The following is a 22,257-nucleotide window of genomic DNA, read 5'->3' as shown; positions in this document are numbered from 1 at the left end:
TGACTCCAGTGGACAGCAGTTCCATGTGGCTGGAGTTCCTCTCTTGGTGGGAGTTAAATCACACACAAACACCACCATGTAGGGATCACACAGCTGAGATGTGGCTGGAGCTGCTCGCACGATGCTTTCACAAAAGTGCTTAGAAAAGTACCCTCTGCCTTGTTGCTGTTTACTGACATGTGATACTGGTTGACATCTGTTGCCCTTCTCATTTGAGGTCTGTTTGCTTTACTAACTTTAACATTTCCACATTGCTGTTCTGCTGAAGTGCAGATATACAAATCTCCTTGCAGTCCCCAAGGTCCTTTTATGAGAAGCAGAGCTGCCATCATTTGATATCATCCTGCTGGCTGCCTTTTATACTGGAGTGGAGAGAAATAATTCTAGTGCTGTGAAATGTTCTTGGGGGAGTGCAATGTCTAGTGCTATATGTTGTCATACATTTGATGTATTATCAGACCAGTACATGCTGTGCAGTAGTGTTTAGTTCATTGTCACAGCAGATGATATGTGGTTGGTTTATATCACTTGAAATTATTACAGGTAAAAACTTGTCTAAGTAAATGTCAAAGTTTGTCATAGCAGGTCATATAGCTGCTGCAGTGACAGATGATCTTAGTCCATGGTCCTAATGCAGCATTCCCTGTTAATGTAAATCAGTGTTGCTCCAGGATTTCAGAGGAATGACACCAGTTTACTCCAGTGCCCCAGTCCAGTCAAGCACTGGGGTGCATCATCTGACTTTAAAGCAGGCAAGAATCTCAGCTGGAGACAGGCAGGACTGCCCATGTGCTGAAGTGCTTTACTGGATGAGAGCCCAAACAGGAATCTGACACATTTCACTGGGAGATGACACATCTTGAGATGATAAAGGTGATTAGAGCTCTTGCAGTTGGTTTGTGTTATTACTCCTTCAGGAACCAGTTGTGGATGCCACAGGTAATGGGATACAAAGGCTTTGTCTTTTGTTAAGTGCTGTCCTTTTTGTGGAAGCTCAGCATGCTGCATTTGAAATGTCATGCAGTACACAAATGTTCAGATTTGGAATTTCTCAGTAACTCTTTAATGACAGGGAAAGGCAGCTGCAATGAGTCTGTGTGATAAATCAGTTCTAACAGAACTGCCCATTTACAGGAGCTGAGTGTTTGGCACAGCTCTTCTAATACTGGAGGCAGCAACCTCAGCAATCCAGTACTTAGGATGTGGTCTTGTTGTTGCTCTGAAATCAGAAATGAACATGAAATACCACACTAATGAAATAAAACATGCCCTTATATTTGGGCATTGGTGGAAGGAGAAGTGGCACCATGTGTTGGGATATCAATGTAACTTCCCTGTTTATTAATTCTAGCTGAGACTGGTAATAAAGATTTTATTACCTATTTTTCACCTTGACAAGGATGGACTGAAAAGGTAATGAAGACCTCTTGGAGAGAAACATGACAAAAGTAATCTATTTAATCTGTCTTTATGCTGAAAGTGTAGCTGGCTTTGCCCAGTGGCACAGCTCCACTGACTTCTCCTGAGCTCTGCATCTTTCACACCGTGAATTACTGTGTTAGAAACAACCACCTGTACATGAATATAACCTCTTCTGTCTGTAGGATTAACACTTACATTGTCATGTCTTTCAGCTTTTTAAAAACTCACATCAGCTGATGCTGGCAAAGAATAAGATGTAATGTTTTGTTAATCTGCACAAGTTGATACTCTTATTAAACCAATGGTGTTTTTCTCATCTGTCAGTAAGCCCAGGACCTGGCAAGCAGGAGAAAGAATGCTGCCTGGAATAGTTCAGCTTCTGCTGCTGCGTGTTTTTGTAACAAACCATGAGATGACCACAGTGGAGTTTGTCTAAGGAGATGTTCAATTTTTTTTTCAAGAAGAATAAGATTAAGATCAGCTTGTAGAAGTTTAATAATACCATAACCTTACAGTTTTTCCAGCTTGCTGACCCTGTCTATTCTTGAGGAAAACCATAAATATGAGGAAACTATAAATGTGTCTTTTTAGTAGATAGATACTTTCTTAAAAGTGTACTGTGATCCTTCTTTCTATTTTAAGGACCAATTTTATCCATGTACTCAGAGACACAGCTGAAGTCATTTGGACCTTGGACTCCCCTTCTGTCCAGGCCATTTAAGCAGGGAAAAGTGTGATGACAATATTTTATAGGAAGGATGAGGACAAAGGGGGGTACCATGGATCTTTTGTAACTGTCAGTACCCAAGAAGGTCCTTTTCAGAGCGTGTCTTGCTTAAATAATGTTTGGGATGTCAAACAAGTTAAAGTCTCTCTGGCCTCACCTCTTCAGTAGCTGAGCAGAACAACCTTCAAGTTATGCACTGGAGAATTGGAAACTCAATCTGGCTACATTGTGAGATTAATTTTCCATCTGGGATTTGCACTCTTGCTATGTCAGCACAGGGATCAGACTGTTCCGTGGCGAAGCACGAGCATGTGGAGTCACAGCACTGTCTGAAATGCTTCACACTGAAGTTTGTGAAGGACATTATGACCACTTAGTTGTGGGATTTGGTGCCACTAGTTCAGCCCAAGGACATACTTTTGCTACCCTATATTTGAAAAAGCTTTATGTTTTACATATGCTATGTTATCCTTGCTCCTAAAGACGTCTCGAGGGGTTTGTTTCTTAACATTTTCTCTCTCTGTATAGTTTAACAAAACTGTTTACTATCTTACTGTGCCCAATACATTTTATTGTGGTTAACAGTAAAGACATTTTTCTTTATTCCCTTTCATATAATCATAGATCTGAAATGGTGAAGGAGAGATCCTATAATGTTTATTAGAAGGCAGCTGCTTTTTTAACACGTTGTCTTTCCTCAGAATTGGAATCCAATTCTCGTTCTCTTTTCTTTGTTCAATCATCTGTTCTTGTTTCCTTGGTTTCTTAGATACAGACATATAACAACCATTCCCAAGCCTTTTCTTCTTGTTTTGAAACAACTTTTCATGTGTCCTGTGTTTAAAATTTCTGAGGCACAGTTTGAAGTTGGGCAGTGAGATATAGAGAATCCATATGAAATCCCTTTGTGGCTCTGTTTTGTTTTTACTGGGACACGTGTCCACCTAATGAGTAGCAAGACCATAATTGTCACTTTTGAGGGAAATAAAGGCAGAAAGGCTGACCACGAAGTAGGCATGGAAAAGCCTGACTTGCAAATTTTTGCACAAAGATATTCCTCCAGATGAGGCTTGAAAAACATTGGAAGAGCACAAACAGGGAGAACTGCTGTGCCCATTTCTTGCTGTGCCTTATAAGTGCACAGCAAAACTGAGTTGGGTTGTTGTCTTAGGAATGATTTATGGGGCATGTTGTCAATGTGTAGCATTCCTGGGAGCTGCATTCCTCTGAGCATCACTAACCCTCAGTACAGAAATACCACCAGGGCCTGTTTATGTGAGCACCTGCTGTCAGCTGCTGTTTGCCACACACTTCCAGAGAGTCCTTTGCCAGGTAGAGGTTTCATGGAGGGGTGTGGGTGTGGGAGCTCTGAGGGGAGCAAAATTTTTGGGCAAGGAACAGAGAAAAGTGATGTGGCTACTGAGGCAAGGTTAGATCTGACCATGTCACTTCTTTGGGATTTTGGGAAGCACAGGGGACCCCTTTAGGGAGAACACTCTGGAAAATAAACCAACTTCTAATCAATAGCTTTTCCTTTGGAGAGTCTCTACATGAGAGGCATATATGGGAGGGCTGTACCATCATCCATCCCAACCTCTCCTTCCCAAAACCATGGGGTGGATGATGATAACACATCACCTTTGAAAGGTGCCTTCACTGCCCAGCCCTGTAGCACAAACACCTTGGATTTATTCAGCAAAATACTGCTGAGCCTTGTAGCCTTCAGACTCCTTTTGCTTTCAAAATGTCTGGTAAGACTTAATTTTTCACCTAATCTTCCCAGACTGGTGGTTTTCTCTTGGTTGTTATGAAATTACCCATTTCTGTTTACTTTAAGTAGTTTAGGTGTTGGATGCTGTATCTTTAGACCAGGCTGAGGGAAGCAGCTCGTGTGTCTTGCAGCAGATAAATGGGATGTGTGTTAGGCTCTAGGTTGGGAGCTGGCACTTAGCTTAGGTGTGGGAGGTGAATAATGGCCCTAAAGATGCTAAGCTGTGTGAAGCCCTTCTGATAAATGGGTCCTTTTTGTGATGAGCTCTCCTCACGTTCCTGGGCTGGTTGGCATAAAAGCTTTGAGCATACAAGCACATTACTCATTATTTACTGGCTGTGGTTGCAAGGTTGTTTAATTTTGCAATAGTCCCATCTAAGGGATGATTCTTGCATTGCATGAAAGGGAGACTAAGCAAAATTCACTTTTTTAAAAATTTGCTTTGTATAACTTTGCCCCTGTAGATATTCAGCATATTTGCCATAAGAGACAAAATGCCAAACGTGTGGCTTTCTGAACATGGACATTCCACTCATCCCAGAGGAGAATCAAGCATGGAAAGAGAATAAAGATAGGAATGGGGCTTTTCTCTTTCAGCACTAAATCCCCAACAGCCTCCATTTCCCTGTCCCTGCTTCCACTCTGATGTTGTTTATTCTTTCCTTTTTATTTTTGCCTCTCATTTGTGCCTCTCTTTTGTTTAGTAACTCTTCTCTTCTCTTCTCTTCTCTTCTCTTCTCTTCTCTTCTCTTCTCTTCTCTTCTCTTCTCTTCTCTTCTCTTCTCTTCTCTTCTCTTCTCTTCTCTTCTCTTCTCTTCTCTTCTCTTCTCTCTCTTCTCTTCTCTCTTTTCTCTTCTCTACATAATGAAAAGCAAAGAGTCAGGGATGGTTTGTGCCTCACCTCAGGTCCCCTCTCAAGGCTTGCAGGACTTCAGAAAAGACTTGTGGCATGTCCTCTGTTTTATGGACAAGCATATGAAGAGAGCACTGACTAGGCTGTGCCAGTGTTCTTGGACTGGAAGAGGGGAGATTTATGATGGCACTGATCACAGTGCTAAAATAAACTGTCCTTCCTCAGCCAGAGGAATAGGAGTTTGTAAATGCCAACATTTTATACACAAACTGCAGGACAGGGCTGAGGGAGCCAGCTGCCCAGGTTAGCTGCTCAGGATCTGAACATGGCAAGGCTTTAAAAGCAGAGAGCCAGAAGAAGTCATTTATATTAAAACAAACTCTGTCATGAGTCATTTGACTTCTTTTTCTCTTACACACATAGTTTATGTCCCAGGCCTTCTAAGGCCCTGGTAACATCTGATACTCTTTAGGCTGGGCCGGCTCTAATAGGAGTGGGATCCTGCTTCTACTTACACTGTACCACTTAGAACTCTAGTTAATTTGAGTATTGTGTTTACAGGCTGTAACTGTTACTTATTTGTCATTTTTATGGTAATAAAAAGATTGTTTGTCTGTGATTCTGTCCTTGCCATGCTGCTGAATAGCTCTGTGTCCTTCAGCAGCAGCAGAGGAAAAGAGGGGCTTTTGCTTTTCACCTCATTCATTTTTCTCATGCAGCTCCAGGTAGGTCAGCAGGCAAGAGGGAGTGCAGGTCCTTCTCATCCTCCTAAACACTGTCTTAGTCTTTTGATGACAGCAGAGCATCACTCCACATTTTTCACACCATTTGCAATGACATGAATGTGATTTTTCTTCCCTTCTCCTTCAAAAGAGCCAACACCAAAGTGTGCCCTGTCTGCAAAATACAGCTTTGTTCTTTTACCATTTTTCTTATTTTTTCATTCTCTCGTTTGTCTCATCCCTTCTGATCCCAGGTTTTTATTTAAACATTGTTACCTGGTGCAAAAAATAGTTAATTGCAGGTAGGAGATGTGAAAGGTGTATGAATTCTTCAAGTCTTGTTCTCTGCTTATACCAAGGCCTATAGAGACCTGAAAGGGCAGAAGAAACACAGACAAAGGGCAGGAAAGCTTTGTCCCACTCCAAAGTTTACAAGGAAAGGCTTCAACCCCTCCCCATTCAGCTTCCCTGGACAAGGATAACCCTCAGGCCCCTCTGCTAAAAGAGGCTGCACCTTAATTAAGAGCATGACTCTTGTTCCCTCTAGTGGCTAATTACACAGCATCTAACACCAGTGTCATCCCACTGCCTTCCTGCTTCCCTCCCCAATTTTCCTATCGTGCATTCTTTTTTAATGTTTTGCAACTGTCTAAATTTCTCCAAATGATGGTATTTGCTATTCCTTGGATTGTGCCTTCAGAAAGCTGGAAACTCTCCCATAGACAGATGCAACACAGCAGTAGGATTTAGGGCTGGACAGGTTTTTGTTCATATTCCACCCATGGTGGATTTTTCTGCAGTGTTACCAGGAAGGGTTAAGGAAAAAGGGCATTTCTTGGTTTATCAGCATCCCTGCTCCTATTGTAATTCCTTAAGTATGAGCAGATATGGATGTCCAGAACTGTTGGACACCTCAAATCCCAGGCTTGCTTCATGTCCTGGAGATAAGGAGTGAGTTGCCTGGCTTTCCAGATGAAACAAATACCCTGTAAAATGTAGTGTAGTATTTCCTAAGGACACAGGAAAAATTCAGTGTTTGCCAAAGTAGTTCTTTATTAACAGCCTGGTAATGGGAGGCACTCTGTGCTAGTTCAAATTGCACAAACTACTGCAGCACCAAGTTCTTCTGAATGTAAATAAAAGCAGAATTTTGCAATGAGAAAACAATCTGTGTTATCTAACTTGAGTTGCAGAGTATATAGACTTTATTCCCACCTCAGCCACTGACTTTGTCTGTGACTTTGGCCAAGTTGGGTAACTTTGTTCTTCATCCTCCTGACTTGTGAAGCAGATCTAGTGATGCTTACATACCTCAGAGGTGGGGTTTATTGTTGTATTAAAGGGATAGAACAAAATGTGCATAGAAAATCTATGATGATGCTAAATGTGCTGCTCTGGTAGGTTAAAATAAGTCAGAATGGAAAGGTTGTAGATTGACAACACAGTTACACATAATTGGAACATCTTTTGACTTAAAAATCTTACCTAAGAACTGCAGTTTATGATTGTGTTAATTTTCATTGCTATGTATATAATATGGAAGATGGCTTATATACTATGACATGGTTACAACTCCAATGTTTATATCAAGTTTTAGTATTTATAGCACTGAGAACATTTAAAGATTGTGTTGTACATCTGCACAAAAATGCACTTCATGTGCAGAATTCTTGTTTTTAGAGAATGTTTGGGCAGGAATGGGAGACCACTTCCTTTAAAGCACAAATTCATTCAGGGTTTGGATTGGCAATTCCTTAGGAACAGCAAAAGCTAATTCCAGATCAGCATTTTCATTCCCAGCCTGAAGATTTAGGTATCTAATGCTGTGCCCAACACATAACTGAGGTGCTCCTTTTGCTCAGGTATGGACTCTTCTAAACTGCAGTTGTAGACATTTCTGGAGACTTCTGAAAATCAGATGTTGCCCTTTTTTGACTGCAGTGGGACCAGGATTAACAGAAACAACAACAGATGCATCTTGTGTTGCTGAGAATTTTCTGAGGTGCATCTGAAACTGATTTGTGACAGGCCAGTAACCCAATGAGAGTAATGTAAAACATCCAGCAGGGTAAGACCTCCTCCATAGAACTGTATCCTTTTTCTTGCATGCCTGGGTTGCATTTTTTTAAATTAAGTTACTGAGTTGTAGAATGACCCACATTCCTTTATTCCTGTAAAACCAGGATGACTGACAGCTTTTAATTGCACATGCTCCTACTGTTTGTTGGGAGAGCAGGGGGCAGGATGGGATTCTACCAAATGTTTGAAATATGAATAGAGAAAAGATTGTTGAGCGTGAAAAAATGGCTTCTTATCAAGGGTTTAGTTAGATATGTTGCTGATCCTGTTTGATCTTATATAGATCTTCACTAATTATTCCAATGTCAATAACCAAGGCAGAGCAGAACAATGGATAAGTTGTTTAGAAAGGTGTGCAGTAAAATTCAGACTTGCATCAGATAAAAGTAATTTAATAGCTTTCCTTCCATTCTAGACTTGTCATAGCCAAATAAATACCTTTGAACAAAAACTAGTTAGATTTTTTTTTTTTTCAGATTTGCTGCATTAAGCAATTTCCAAACTACAGAATTGCTGCTAATGGAAAAGTGAAACAAATCTGGGATTTTGAGCTAGTGGAGTGTTCGTGCAAGTGATTAGGCTGTACAAAAGGAGCATTCATCTTGAAATGACAGATAAGTGCTAAGGACAGGACTGAAAACTGTAAATATGTTAACACTTTAAGCGAGAGCACAGCTTCAGCACTTGTGAGACTCATCAGCTGCTGTAAACAATATGGATCTTTGAGCTGATCTCTGCAGAGATCTCAGCACATCAGATAATGATAGAGTTGTTCATTTTTGCTTCCTCTGTTTTGGTATTTTTTTTCCTTTCTGAAAGTACTTTCTGCAGATAACAGGGCTGTGGTACTGCCAGTACACACTCACCTTCCTCCTGGAGCAGCCACTGTGGGGAGCAAAGGATAACCCCAGGGCTGGGCTCTGCCTCTCCTCAGTTCTGCTCCAGTCAGGAACAGAAAGTGCAGCTGCACTTGCAAGGCTGGGGAAGGCTCTTTGAGCTCCTTCAGCCTCAGTTCACAGTCAGAACACTTCTCCAAGTGTGGTTTTAGAAGGAAGATGGTGGCAGCAGTTTCTCCTGTGGGGCTTTGCAGAGGGTTATCAGTGACTGAGCTGTGACAATAGAGAATTTCTTGTTGGGAAAACTACATATAATAGAAATTAATTTGAAACCAATAAATCCCCTTTGCAGAGGACATGATAAAAAGCTGGCATCCCACCATAGCTCCCAAAACTCACTCTGAGGTTCTGCTCAGTGACCTACAAGTGAAAAGCTCCATGAACCATTTGGGCCTCTGCTATTGATCTCTTTTCCCAGCTTGCTGTCTTTAAATAAAAGAACAGATCTTCAGCAGCAGGAATTGGCTCAGTTCTTAGGACCAGCTGAATCGTGAAGCACAAAGTGGATTTTCTTCAGTTGTGTCCCACATTGGTTAGATTTTCCTCCTGAGTGTTTGGTATTAATCTCATGGTGCTAGTGATTCTCATGGAATATGTGAGAAACTGAAGTGCAGGAGACTTGACAGGATCACAGAATATTCTGAGTTGGAGGGACCCACAGGGATAATCAAGTCCATCTCTTTAAGTGAAGGGCAGATCAAATTCACACCCTTGGCATTATCAGCACCATGTTTTGACCAACTGAGCTGATCTCAGGGCCTGTGGGGCTTGTCCAAGGTTAAAATTCAGAAGCCAATGAATCCAGTGAATACAGTCATGGAAGGTGTGCTGGGAAGAGCTTTTCTCTCAAACACTTGAGGAGCAATGGTTTAGGAATTTCTCATTGAAGTGGCTGAAGGGACAAGGCTTCCTTGCAAGCAGAAGCCACAAGGTGCAGATCACTGGAGGCTTCTTGAAAAGCTGGGAAAATAGAATAGGATAGCAAAGTAAAAGTCGGAATGGTGACTGGCTGGATGTTGTAAGGTGAGAGCATCCCTCTGGAAGGATTTGGTGTTGTTTTCCTTTCCTGGAGATAAAAAGGAGAGCTTATAAACCAGCTCCCCAGGCTTCCCACCTGGCTAAAACTTGGAGGTGGGAAGGTGGAGACTGTCCTGGGTGCTCTTCTCTGCAGGATCTCAGCTTTCAGGATGGTGCTGTGTTGGATCTCAGGCTGTGACCAGCCCAGCTCTGGTGCCACTGGTGCCTCACTCCCACAGCAAATGCACTTCTAATTCCAGCTGAGGTGCTTGCAAACAGAACCAGCCTTTGTTTAGGGCACAGGCAGTTATAAAATGTGCTCTTTTCTATTTGAATACAAATGCTTTCTTAGAACATCTGCTAAGGGAAAAGATGCCTGAGATACCTTTAAAACTCGTGCTGGCAGTGCTGGGTGACAGGTTTGGGTTTGCTCAGTAACAGAGGTTATGGAATACTACTGTAATCAAAATATTACTGTAATCTTTCTGGCTCTGGGACAGGTGGGAATAAATAGTCCTTGGGTTTGGTTTTGTACAGAAAAACATCAGCCAGAGTGGTGATAAGGGTAACCTGACATTTGGCAATAAGAATAGTTTATTCCAAATTAATTTGTTCAAATTGATGCCTACAGGTTTTCTGCACAATAAATGTAATTGCAGTCCACAGACATTGTGCACATAAAGAGATTCCTACTCACAGAGAAGTTTTAGTGCTAAAGGGAACTGTATTTACCATTTCCCAGTGGTCTCCAAAAGAGATACAAGCCAAAGTTTTTGGGAGCAAGGGGAGCAGAACCTATTCTGGTGTGACTTTTGCAGTTTCTTCCTATGAAACTCTCTCCATTCTGTGTCCATGGGAATTCCACAGCTCAGGTTGAGCTTCTCTCTTGCTGCTCTTAGAGCAGATTTGTTAACTGGCCATCCCATCCTCAGACCAGGCTTCCCAGGTTTTTAAGGAATCCTTCCCAAAATAAAATTGTTTAGCAATATGTATCCAGCATTTAAAGTGCTTTTGTTTAAGAAATAGCACTCTTGGAGGACAGTTCTAGTGGCAGAAGAAAAATGAGAGAAGTAGTTTATCATCCCTGGCTGATTTTCAGATCTGGAGAAGAAAAGATGCTCAGTTTTTAACAAAACAGGACAGTATCATCAGCTGATCACAGAATCATAGAATAGTTTGGGTTGGAAGAGACCTTTAAAGGTCATCTAGTCCACCCCCCCTGCATGATGAGTGTGCTTTGCTTCAGCTTCACTCAGTTCAGTCACTGCTAGCCTTTAATTTGGGAAAGAAAAATACTTTCTGGAGCAGTGTGCTGGAAAAGGTTGCTGACCCCTTGTCTGTAGCAATCATGGCAAGGAAACCAAATCCCTTGTGCCATGGAAGCTGCCTTTTCTGTGCTATGTAGTCCAGGCTAAGCTCCCAAGAGATTTCTCATTTCTTTTAGGATTTATTCTCCATTCACTGCTAGTTGGATATTTCTTTATCTCTTAAATGATATTTTATTTTTTGTTAGACATGGGATATCTGTAAGGTTACTAAAACGCTCTCTCTATATTTTAATGCAGTTTTACTCTCTGTTTTAACATTTCAACCTTCTGCCTTACAGTAGTGAAAGACTTCTTCTAAAGGTCTCTTGTTTTTTATGAGCCCCTGTCCAGGGTAATTTCCCAAATGTAGTCCAGATTGGGTAAAATGTAAGCATATTTCTGAGGTAACAGTTTTGTTTGGTTGTTTTTTTTTTTTTCTTTTAATAGTAAACCACACATCAGATTAACCAGATAAAAAATATTCCCAAATCAGAACTCACAGCAGGGATTTTCCTCATTAACCTCAGGTAGACACTGGAGCATGGCAAGGCATATGTTTGAAAGATGAGGGGGAAAGGAAAGGAAAGGAAAGGAAAGGAAAGGAAAGGAAAGGAAAGGAAAGGAAAGGAAAGGAAAGGAAAGGAAAGGAAAGGAAAGGAAAGGAAAGGAAAGGAAAGGAAAGGAAAGGAAAGGAAAGGAAAGGAAAGGAAAGGAAAGGAAAGGAAAGGAAAGGAAAGGAAAGGAAAGGAAAGGAAAGGAAAGGAAAGGAAAGGAAAGGAAAGGAAAGGAAAGGAAAGGAAAGGAAAGGAAAGGAAAGGAAAGGAAAGGAAAGGAAAGGAAAGGAAAGGAAAGGAAAGGAAAGGAAAGGAAAGGAAAGGGAAAAAAGAAAAAGGAAAAAGAGTCTCAGCCAGTGTTGGAAACAGGGAAAGAATAAATAGATGAAGAATAGTGAAATATTTCAAATAGTTTTGCTTTCTTGATGGAGTAACCCTAAAGGAAAGTATAGGCAGAAATTGGTTTTATGACAATCCCAGCTAGGTACCCCAAAAATGCTGAAACTGCCCAAAGTGGGGAAATGAACAGAGAGATGTGTGCAGATTAATTAGATTGAAAAAATGTTTTGACAGCGTAAGTGAACATATGGAATGAATTGAGAGAACCTGATCCAGTTCCTCATGTGTAAATGATGCCTTAGCCATAGCTCATAAAGCAAATACAGATGAAAAAAAAAAAAAAAGGGAAAAAAAGCGCCTTTCCTATCCCCTCCCCCCAGTAAAGCCCGGTCTGTTGCCAGATGGCAAATAAAAGTTTGAAATTGGTGACTAAATGTGAGGAAAGCTGAATGTTCATCATGGGTGTGGAAGTAAATCAGCCGAATGAATCTGAATTTTGCACCTTGGAGGAAGTGGTGCAGTTCAGCTAAATATTGTGTGGATGCCTAGCTGAGTGTCAGGATCCCCTGGGCTGGGTCTTCAGTGTCTGTTTTACCCTTCCTGGTCTAAATCAGAATCATGGCAGTTTGGGCAGGGACACCTTCCACTCTTCCAGGCTGTTCCAAGCCCTGTTCCACCTGGCCTTGGGCACTTCCAGGGATCCAGGGGCAGCCACAGCTTCTCTGGACACCTTGTGCCAGGACCTCCCCACCTCACAGGGAGGGATTGCTTTGTGTCCAGCTCAGTTTTTGGTGTCTGTCCATGTGGAATCACACACCTGCCCTGCCTGCCCCAAAGACTTTACTTTAAAATTGAGGGTAAAAGCATTGGGACAGATGCTGCAAGCAGAGGGTGAGAAGGGAGCCAGAGAAATAAAGCAATGTGTTGCAGGCTATACAAAGGAGCATTCCCTGGATTTGTTTACTCTATCCCCAGGAAGGATGAGTAGGGAGAGGCTTGACTGGGCAGTGCCCTGCATAAGGAGCTGGTGGAGGAATTTGCTCTCCTGACTCCCAGTTGAGCTTGTGTTCTGTTAAACACAGCTACCTGTCAGCATAACATTTCCAAGCCTAGAAACTGTGTTAAATCAATATATTTTTCATGTGGTTTCAATGGACAGGTCTTCTTAGTCTATTTTATTAGCAAAGCTGCGTGTGGTTAAATTTATTCCACTCAGAATGGTGAGGGAGATGTGCTGCCAGTGCCAGTTGGTGCTGGAGTCAGGAGCCCATTCCAGATGTGGCATCAGCACCACAGCATGGGCTGGGACCTTCACACAGCCACTGAAGGGATGTCCCTTCATGGAGAAGCTGCACAGGCTCATGTCATGCCCCAGACTGCTTGGGTGGTGCCCACAGACTGGATTTGTGGCACCCAGTGCCAGCAGCCTGTGAAGCTGAAACAGGAGCTGAGCATTTGGGCTCTTTCCATTGCCCAGGGAAGCTGAAACCCCTGCTAAGCTGTCAGGTTTGTGTCCAAGCAGCTTAGGGCACGGAGAGGTGCCAGCAGCAGAGCCCTCACAAAGCAAACTGCTTAATTATTTGCTAGTCAGAGGCAACTTGGGGGAGTGCAGACTCAAATCAACAACTAACCAACCTATATTTAGTAGCAGAGTGGCTGGAGCTTAAACCCAAACATAGTTTCCAGCTGATAGATGATGTGGCAATCAGAGCTGACCCTCATCCCATTCTAAATTTGGGCTATGGAATAAGTAATTAATAACATGGCTGGCATGGCAAGGCACCCTTCCAGCAGCTGCCCTGCCACTGCTGCTCCTCTTAGGGCTGTGCCTGTGGCTGGCCAGCCTGGCTGGGCTCTGGGACACCAAACTGGATGGCCACAGCCTGGCTGGCATTGTGGGGATATTGAGGAAAAGTCACTGCTCTGGAGGCAAAAGTGATCCTGTGCTTGTCTATGCTGCTGTGAGAGCTCTCTCTCTTCTCCATTTGTTCTGGTACTAAGGAGTGAAAAGCTGCTCTGGTGGTGCAGGACAGGGTAGGTGATCCATCCCTCAGTGGGGTGTGGAAGGTGCACTGGGGCTGGGAGCTCCATGTAGCACCCACATGAGACACACCTCGAGTGTGCAAACTGTGCCCAGCCAAACCTAACTGGGGAAATGGCACAGCCCACTGCAGAGAGAGGTAACTGAAAATTAAAAGAGTAAATTACATGTCCCAGATAACTCCAGAAATCTCTTTCTGGAAACTTTCTGGATTCAGTGCTCAAACCAGAAATCCACCTTGTCTCAGTGCTCAAGATCCATCCAGTAGGACTCTGTCAACTCAAGCTGGATGGTTGAAGGGTAGAATAATGTTGGGCTTTTTTTGAGCTGCCTCAGTGTAGCAAACAAATGTATAAAATATTCTTCTAAGAAGGGCCAGTGCTGTTACTGAACATATGACCAGAGAGACTCCAAAGGCCAGTGACTTTTCCTGGAAGACAGACTCAAGTCCTGAGCTGGTGTCCTGCTTGCTAGCCCTCCATCCTTCAGTCCTCTTCTCCCTCCTCCTCTGTATCTCATGTGCACAGACAGAAACTCTTCCTCTCTCTCTGTCTCTCTCTCTTTCTGCGGTTTGACACAGACACAGAAATCGATGTTGGATCAGAGCAAAAGGAAAATACAAACTTGTGTGAAATTTTCCACCTTTTCACTAAATGAATCAAAGCCAATTTTTCACACTTTGGTCTTAGGTGTGAAATTTTTGCTCAGCTCTAATATTTACCCATAATGTGTTTTAAAACTTGGCTCACTCCATCCAGAAACCCACAGAGAATTGAGTTACAGATTCTGGGCTTTGTGCATGCTGCCAAGATCTGCCCCTATAACTCAAACAAATTTAAGGGGAGGGGGGAGGAAGAAAAACCACTAGAAAAAATACTGTATATGGTCCATCACATGCTTTCTTTATGCAGTCATAAAGCACTAAAAAGTAATGTTCTGCTAGGCCTCTGTTACAGAAATGCACTCATGTAACTCCTGTAAACACAGATAAGATGAATTTTGCATCTCTCAGCTGTGAAACTAGCAATTAAACAAAAGCCTAGAAGGAAATAGCAGCCTTGCTTAAAATTCTTATAAAAGTTTAAAAGTATTTCTTCAACATCAGCATTTCAAGAAATCTATTTATGCCCCTCAAATCCAAATATATCTGTCACTGGACTTCTTAAAATGATGCTAAGGACATCTGTTAGCTGAGTTTGTGTGTGTGGAATAGAGATGAGTGACAGAGAGGTTCTTCACTGCTGCAGAACAGTTAAAATTATTACATAGAAAATTATTTGTTTTATTTGTCGTGAGGACTAGAAGTGTAAGGAAAGTCATTCTGAAGGTTAACATCTGCTGAATCCTGAAATCAGGATAGATCAGGTGGGAAGAATGTTCCTACATTTCAGCCTGTTGTGAATGGCACAGCTTTTACATTATTTTCCTCCTGCTGGATCTGTGACAGGAAAACTGAACAGAAACACTGGAGAGGTGAGACTGGCCTGAGTGTGAGCATCAGATCACCCCAGTTTGTGCTTTGCTGCTCCATGTGCAGCCACGTGCTTTCAGCCACTGAAATGGTACAGGAGAACTTGAAATGATCTGTGGTTTCATTGTTAATAACTGCCTTAGGTTAAAGTCCAAGCATTTCTTGCAATTACCAAAATGACTGACTGGTGAGAACATAGCTGGGAATTTGTGCTTGGATGCCTTATCCATTTAACTTTAGATACAATTTTTAAGGTCTCAAAATAAAGAAAAAGCCCAACTGGGATTCTGTTACTCAGCTTTCTAAACTAAGGCTGATGCCCCTAAATTTGATTTCTCATCTGCTGTGTATTTTAAGGGCTCACATCCCATTAATTTTCATCAGACCTTGAGTCACTGCTGAAAATCAAACTTCTAGGTTGGGCTTGATGATCTCCAAGGTCTCTTCCAGCCTAGCTGATTCTGTGATTCTGTGATTCTATTCACAAGTTGGCTTCCCTGGCCTTTCTGTGCAGTCCCAAGGGACATGGGCTCCCCTTGTGGGATGAGCAGGATCGTGCTGGGTTTTGCGAGGCAGCTCTTGGAGGATCCCAAGGGCAGGGGATCAGGGAAGATGGGTCTCCCAGGCTGAAGCTATTTCCTGTGTGCACCTCTGTGGCTCCTGTGCCAGGCTGATGGGCTTCTTCTGGTGCCTCCTTCCACACAGGGTTAAAAACCTTTTCCTTCCCATTATGGAAGAGACAACAGTTGAAATTTCCAGCTATTGGGTGCTGTGTCAAAGTTGGGTTTCCCTAGGAGGTAGGATTTTCCCTGAGTTCCAGTAGGGTTTCCCTTGGAGATCCACTGCCTTTTAAGGCTGCCCTGGATTCCTTAGCTGGGTAAATGTGGATCCCCTGCCCCAGATGATGCTGGAGAGTGGAATTCAGCCACCAGGACTGAGTGGATTTGAGTGGCTGCTGATCTTCCCAGCAGCAAAATGGGAGCTTGTTCTGAGATCTTGGTGGGCCTTGGGGAGTTTGGTTCCCTGTCCCTTCCCAGGCAGGGATAACCCCACTGGGCTGGGTCTCTCCATGGAGAGCAGAGTGTTTACTGGCTTGTATCTGTCTCAGTGTTGACACTCCAACAAAAGGTTAGAAATCATGAATGCATCCCTTTATTTCTGCTCCACAGTGCCTCTCTTTTTTTTCTGTGTAAACCCTTCACTTGCCTCTTGCCCAGTCTTTAGAAATGATGATCAAATGCGAACTTTCAGGGTTTATTTATAGCGTAGCCTTTATGGAAAGAGAGAAAAGAAATGATTAAAAAGCAATTTTACAAAATATTTTGTTTTAAGAGAGAATTCATTGTGTTTTAAATCACTGTATTCATTGTACTGTCTAGACTGGCAAACAAAGAAGATAGAGCGTCATTCAAAATTCAGATTGTGAAATCCTTGGTGACTGGAATTATGGATTTGGATGTCAACCCTCAAACAAACTATTTCTGAACAGCAGTATTATCACTTTGCTATATTTAAGGCTTTGTTTGAGACAGAGCAGTGCACAAGGTTGATCCGATTCAGTAATGCAATTCTAATGTTCCTTTGTTTCCCATTTCATTATAAATTCATATTTTCAATGTTCTGTTCCTCTTTGTCCCCAGAAAATTGTTGAAAAAACTCTCCTCTGGGAGTAAAGTTTTTTTGTTCAAGCTAACAATGACCAAACTGACTTTAAAACACAGAAAAACACACAACTAAAATGTGAATTGAGAGAGGGAATTAATTTAAGATATTTTGAGCAGCATAGAATGGGTGAGTTGTTGAAAACTGCTGGCTGTGTATTTTTTTGCCATGTTATTTCACAGAACCATGGTAGCTGCTGTGGTACTTTAATGCTGTGGATTCTTAAAGGTCGGTGTATTTCCAGAAGATTTAAAAACACCAAAGTATTTTATCTGGTAAACTGGAAGACTGATAAACTTGGGAATCTTCCTCCTTGGCTCAGGGTGGATGATGGGGGTCCAGCAGAAGAGAAGCAGCAGCTTCTGGAAGCTGTAAGGGTAAAGTAATAGTAAAGCAGACAGGAGTGCATGGAGCATTCATGTCAGAGGCAGAACATACCCTGGGAATGATGCTGTGTCCTGGTCCTGACTGTGCACAGAGAGGGGAATGCAAAGTCTGGCCCTCCCTTTCATTTTTGTTGCACCTGAGATGAAAAATGGATTGCCTATTTAGATACTTTGGATGTTGTGGGTTTATTTTTGTGCAGTGTCTCCAGGGTAGTTCAAAAGGGAGGTATAAAGCAGGGAGCAGAAAGGAAGGTGACTCTTCCATTAGTGAGAGAGTGTTTCAGGGGGTTTGTTTTCCCTAAGGCACAATGGAAAAGCAGTAGCCATTGTACCAGAGGGAATTGGCTTTTACTTTGAGGGTTTTTTTTCTGAGTGTTCATTCATTTTTTGGATAGTCTGTAAATCCAGCTGGCCGTGTAAGGGAGTTGTAAGAGACTGACTATTGTAAACAGGGACAATGCTTGAGCATTGTCAGTGTCACCTGTTGAAGGACAGGAAATAAAATGCCCATTTCTCTTACTTGGAAGGGTATCAGCCTTTCCATGGCAGTATTTTAATCTGGCTGCTGTGCAGAGTCTCAGTGCCAGTAGGCTCACATGTCCCAGGGAAAAGAACACACTATCTCTCTGCAAGTGTTATTTCAAGGGTGTTTCTTGGAGAATCAAAGTACAATCAACCTCTGCACCTCTGTATGAAAGAGAATGGGCATATGAGAGCACAGAAATATTCCCTGCTGGTGTGTCAGCACCCTTAGCAGGGTCAAGTCCTGACTGCACACCTGGCAATGCTTTTGCCTTCAGTAGAGCCTGCCCTGGGCTGGTGACACTGCTGACATTGCTCATCCACGTTGTGAAGTGCTGTGAGATCCTCTGCTGTCAAGTGCTGGATTAGTGGAAAGCACAGACTTCACTAGAGCAGGTATTCCAGCCTATAAAATCATCCCAACTTTTTAAAAATCCAGCTGTAGCAGCCGGCTGGAAGGTCCCAGCAGCAGCACAGGCTGCCTGTTCTCCAGGGTCCTCCTGCTTAGGCACTGCATTAAAACAGGTTCAGGGTCCTGCTTAGAAACTCTGAACCCTGATTTAGTCACACACTGATTCTTGAGTCCTGACCTTTGATGTTTTTAGCATTCTCCCATCTAAAAGCTGTTCCTTTGATTCTCCTTGGGAAATCACTGAGTGTCTGCTGTCTCCACTATATCCTGACAGCTCAGTCCTCTTAAATTCGGTGATTCTCATTCCAGTGGGATTGCCTGGGAGAATCCACAGAAAAACAGAATCTCACAGAGATCAGGAAAGGAACTAAATTATTCATCCCTCTCCCTTCCACATGTGACTGTCCCAGTGACTCCTTCTGCAGGGGATTCTGTGAGCTCTGACTTCATTTTGGCCAAAAGCAGAGCAGGAACAGAGTTTGCCTCTTCCACCTTTGTGCTGGAATGGGAGGGCAGCTCTGAGCTGCAGAACAGACCCTCCCAGGTTACCTTTAGCTTGTGGAGCACCCTCGAGTCCTCCCTTGCTGCAGGGAACCGATACTTTCAGAATATGATTACAGGATCTCAAGTACAGTATCATTTTATTTGAGAGCCCTCCCCTCCGGGGATGCAGTGTTTAACATTTCCTTTGGTTAGAGTAAATAATAAAAGATAAGTCTGTTCCGCCTGGGACTCCCAGTGAGAGAGAGGAACAGATTTTGGTTACTGAGGGTCTGCAGAGCTTTGTTCTCTTGACTACTTTATAATGGGATTGAACATATTTGCTGCCATCTGGCCTGTTCAGCCGAAACAAAATACATCACTAATGTTCCGATTGGTTTTGAAACATCTTGTTCTTGTCAAAAAGTATTTTAAATCAAAACAGGCTTTTCCAGTTGGTGTTTGTCTTTTCCTAGGAGGCCATGGCGAAAATGGGAAAAATTGGGAGAGTCGTGCAGCCCAACCACGAGCACAAAAGGTAATGCTGGCCCTGGTGGGTTTCACTAGGACACTTTAAAGGAGATAAAGTTGGGGATGAGTTTGGGGTGTGTCTATTTACAGCCTGCTCAACTGCGGTAGTGTTTAGTGTATGGATACTTTAAGAATCAAAGTATATTATATTTATAAATATTGTTCATACTGTGTTTCTAAGGATTATTTCCATTAATGTTTAAAGCTTGGTTATTTATATTATATTTCAGTGATTATTAGTATTATATTATAAAGGATTGCCTCTGTTCATTTCTAAGGGTTATATTCTATTTCATGATATTTAAGGGTAATTCACGTTACTTTGAAGGGCTCCGTGTTCCACGGGCGGCGGCGCGCGGGCTCCCCCTGGCGGCGGCGGCGGCTCCGGGCTGAGGGGACGGGGGGACGCGAGGGGGGACGCGGGGCCTGTGCCCGGCTCTGGGCCCCGCAGCACAGACACACACTGAGGGCCGGAGCCTGTCCGGGACAGGGACTGAGGGAGCTGGGAAGGGGCTCAGCCTGGAGAAAAGGAGGCTCCGGGGGAACCTTGTGGCTCTGCACAACTCCCTGACGGGAGGGGACAGCCGGGGGGGATTTGGGATCTGCTCCAGGGAACAGCGGCAGGACAAGGGGAAACGGCCTCAAGCTGTGCCAAGGAAAGTTTAGACTGGATATTTGGGAAAATGTCTTCATGGAAAGGGTTGTCCAGCCCTGGCACAGCTGCGCAGGGCAGGGGTGGAGTCCCCATCCCTGCAGGGATTTAAAAGCCCTGGGGCAGCGGCACCCTGGGCACTGCTGGGGAACAGTTGGACTCAGAGATTTTGGAGAGTTTTTCCCACCTGGATGAATTCTGTAAAGCTCCAGTGTCTCCTCACTTTTACACAGAGAACTCTGGGGAAAACTCTCTGAGTACCCAAGCTGGCTGTAGAGAAATAAAAGGTGGAATTGCAACTGGAAATCACGGTTTGGGAGAGCAGTTTGTGCAGGGAGAGCTCTGATCCTGGCAGCAGAAGTACCTAGGAAAGAGTCAAAGTGTTTTTAATGCTAAGAGAAGCAACACATATAAATATATAAACATATATATTGCAGGGGATTTAAATCTTCAAATCTCAGGCTTTGCTGACATTAACTTTCTTACACAGATTTTATGACAAGAAATACGAAGTATTTTTGAAGCTTGTGGAGCACCAGAGAGAGTATCGCTCCATCATGAGCAGCGAGTGATCCACAGGCATGGGATTTGGGAACAGCAGGGATAACAAATTTCCAGGCATGTGTGATGCGGGTAATTTCTTCTTACTGTACTGTCCATGTTAAAAATATACTTTTATCATTTCAAGTATATATTTTAATTTTTAATGAGAAATAAAATGCAGTCTCTTTACTGTGAAGCACTGGGTATTTTCTGTCAATAATCCCTGCACACAGGGACAAGGAATATTCATTTGTTCCAGTCAGAGAACACAAGACAACCAGTTACAGGTACCCCAGTGCCAGTATTTGGACTGCACGAGGAATAACATGATTCACTCAGATGGACTTGAGTCCATGGAGTCAGTGTTCACAGAGATGGACTTTACACACTTAGCTTGAGAGAAATTCCTTATTTAGTATTGGCCTAGGCTGCAATTCCCAGTTAAATGCAAACAGGAGTCACACAATAACAAAATTACACTTGGGTTATTTGGAAAATAATAGTTTGTGGGGTTTTTTTTAATCTTAGTAGTCAGCCCTGAAAAACATCTGGTAATTTTTTAAAAGAAACAATGCACTTCCTGCCTTGTAGTTCATGGAAAGGCAATTGTTGCCATTTCCAAAGTACCATTGTTAGGAGAAACAGCTTTACAAGTTCAGGGACACAATTAAAGACAATGAAAGGGAATTGATGGGAATAAAATGAAGAAACATCATAACAAAGAGAGTAAAACAAGAAAGAAAAGTACTCTGACATAGTGGGGTGTCCGTGCTCCCAACTCAGGGGCACGACAAAACCTGTCAGCTGAAAAGACAGAGTGGGAAAAAGCAATTGGAGACCAGTATGTTGTAACCAGTAAGTATTCATTAATTTTAATATCTCTATTTTAATATGCAATTAGTGTGTAAAAATGTAGGCCACAGACTCCAAATGGATAGCAAAGGTACAGGTTATACAGGGACAGATGAGCAGGGTTGGCTGGCACTGCACCAGCACTTTTACCTCTTTGCAGCTCAACACAAACAATTTCAGCGAAGTTTCCATAAACTTCCTGCTATTTATGTCATTATCCTCAAAGTGGCCTCGATTTCTCTGGCTGAACTGGTACCAAGATTTACCATGAGGGGTGTAGGGAGTCTGGAAAGGGAACAAACAATCACACTGACTTGGTGTAAAATGTAGATGCACAGGGCTCAAGGACTCTCTGTGCCTCGCGTGGGCTTGCATGACACAGTTACAGAGATTTGTTCACATTTCCTGCATGGTCTTTTAATGCCTTTCTCCCCTTGAGATACTTGCACTTTATAGTTGCATTTTTGTTCCAAGCCAGCGTTGCTACCAGTTTCATATGATCCATTTTAAAACCAGAGCTGTAAGAACTCTGTATCCCAGTGGCTGAGTAATCAGCTGTGATAACACAAACACTGCTGCAGGATTTTGCAGTGAGACTGCCTGACCATCCTTGTGTTATACAAGACTTACTTGTTCAGTTTGCCAAGTTCTCAAATTAAAATTTAATTCAAATTGAGCCAAGAAGTAAAATGTTAAAGCTCAAGGGTTCTAATGCTCTTCAGCTGCAGGTTGATGGTCACTGTAATGTTGAACTCTGATTGTGGCTTGAAGCATTCTTGTAAAACTGCCCTCTGAGGGCTCCACATCGAGTGCCTTGGCCATGCCAAGCACTGCTGAGTCCTTCAGCCTGTGGCAGCAGCACAGTGACAAACCCATCCCACTGCCCCAGTCCAAGAGAAGCCTCAGTCATGGCTTGAGGAAGTTTGGCCAACGGCCCCAGCTGGGGTCAGTCAGACCCTGCCATCCTCACTCCTTCAGGTGCAACCTGACAGATTTTTATCATGCAAAATAAAAGAAG

General features: G+C 42.9%; 1 protein-coding gene across 2 annotated transcripts in view; it reads left to right on the top strand.

Annotated features, from left to right (window-relative positions):
* Window positions 1–22,257, top strand: part of LOC130266498 (FGGY carbohydrate kinase domain-containing protein-like) — a 36,653-nt gene that overhangs the window by 13,535 nt on the left and 861 nt on the right. The window contains exons 5-6 of one of the 2 annotated variants that reach the window (XR_008842897.1): window positions 19,138–19,199; window positions 20,335–20,477. Coding sequence is in view for 1 of the 2 variants with exons in the window: in XM_056515767.1 (XP_056371742.1) it covers window positions 19,138–19,199; window positions 20,335–20,416 (144 nt within the window). In the remaining variant the exon portion in view is untranslated. Of the gene's footprint in view, window positions 1–19,137; window positions 19,200–20,334; window positions 20,584–22,257 lie in introns of those variants that run through there. The other variant, XM_056515767.1, reaches the window with a different exon arrangement.

Source organism: Oenanthe melanoleuca, unplaced genomic scaffold, assembly GCF_029582105.1.
Source record: "Oenanthe melanoleuca isolate GR-GAL-2019-014 unplaced genomic scaffold, OMel1.0 S066, whole genome shotgun sequence".
NCBI lineage: Eukaryota > Metazoa > Chordata > Aves > Passeriformes > Muscicapidae > Oenanthe > Oenanthe melanoleuca.
This window is presented reverse-complemented; position numbering and strand designations above follow the sequence as displayed.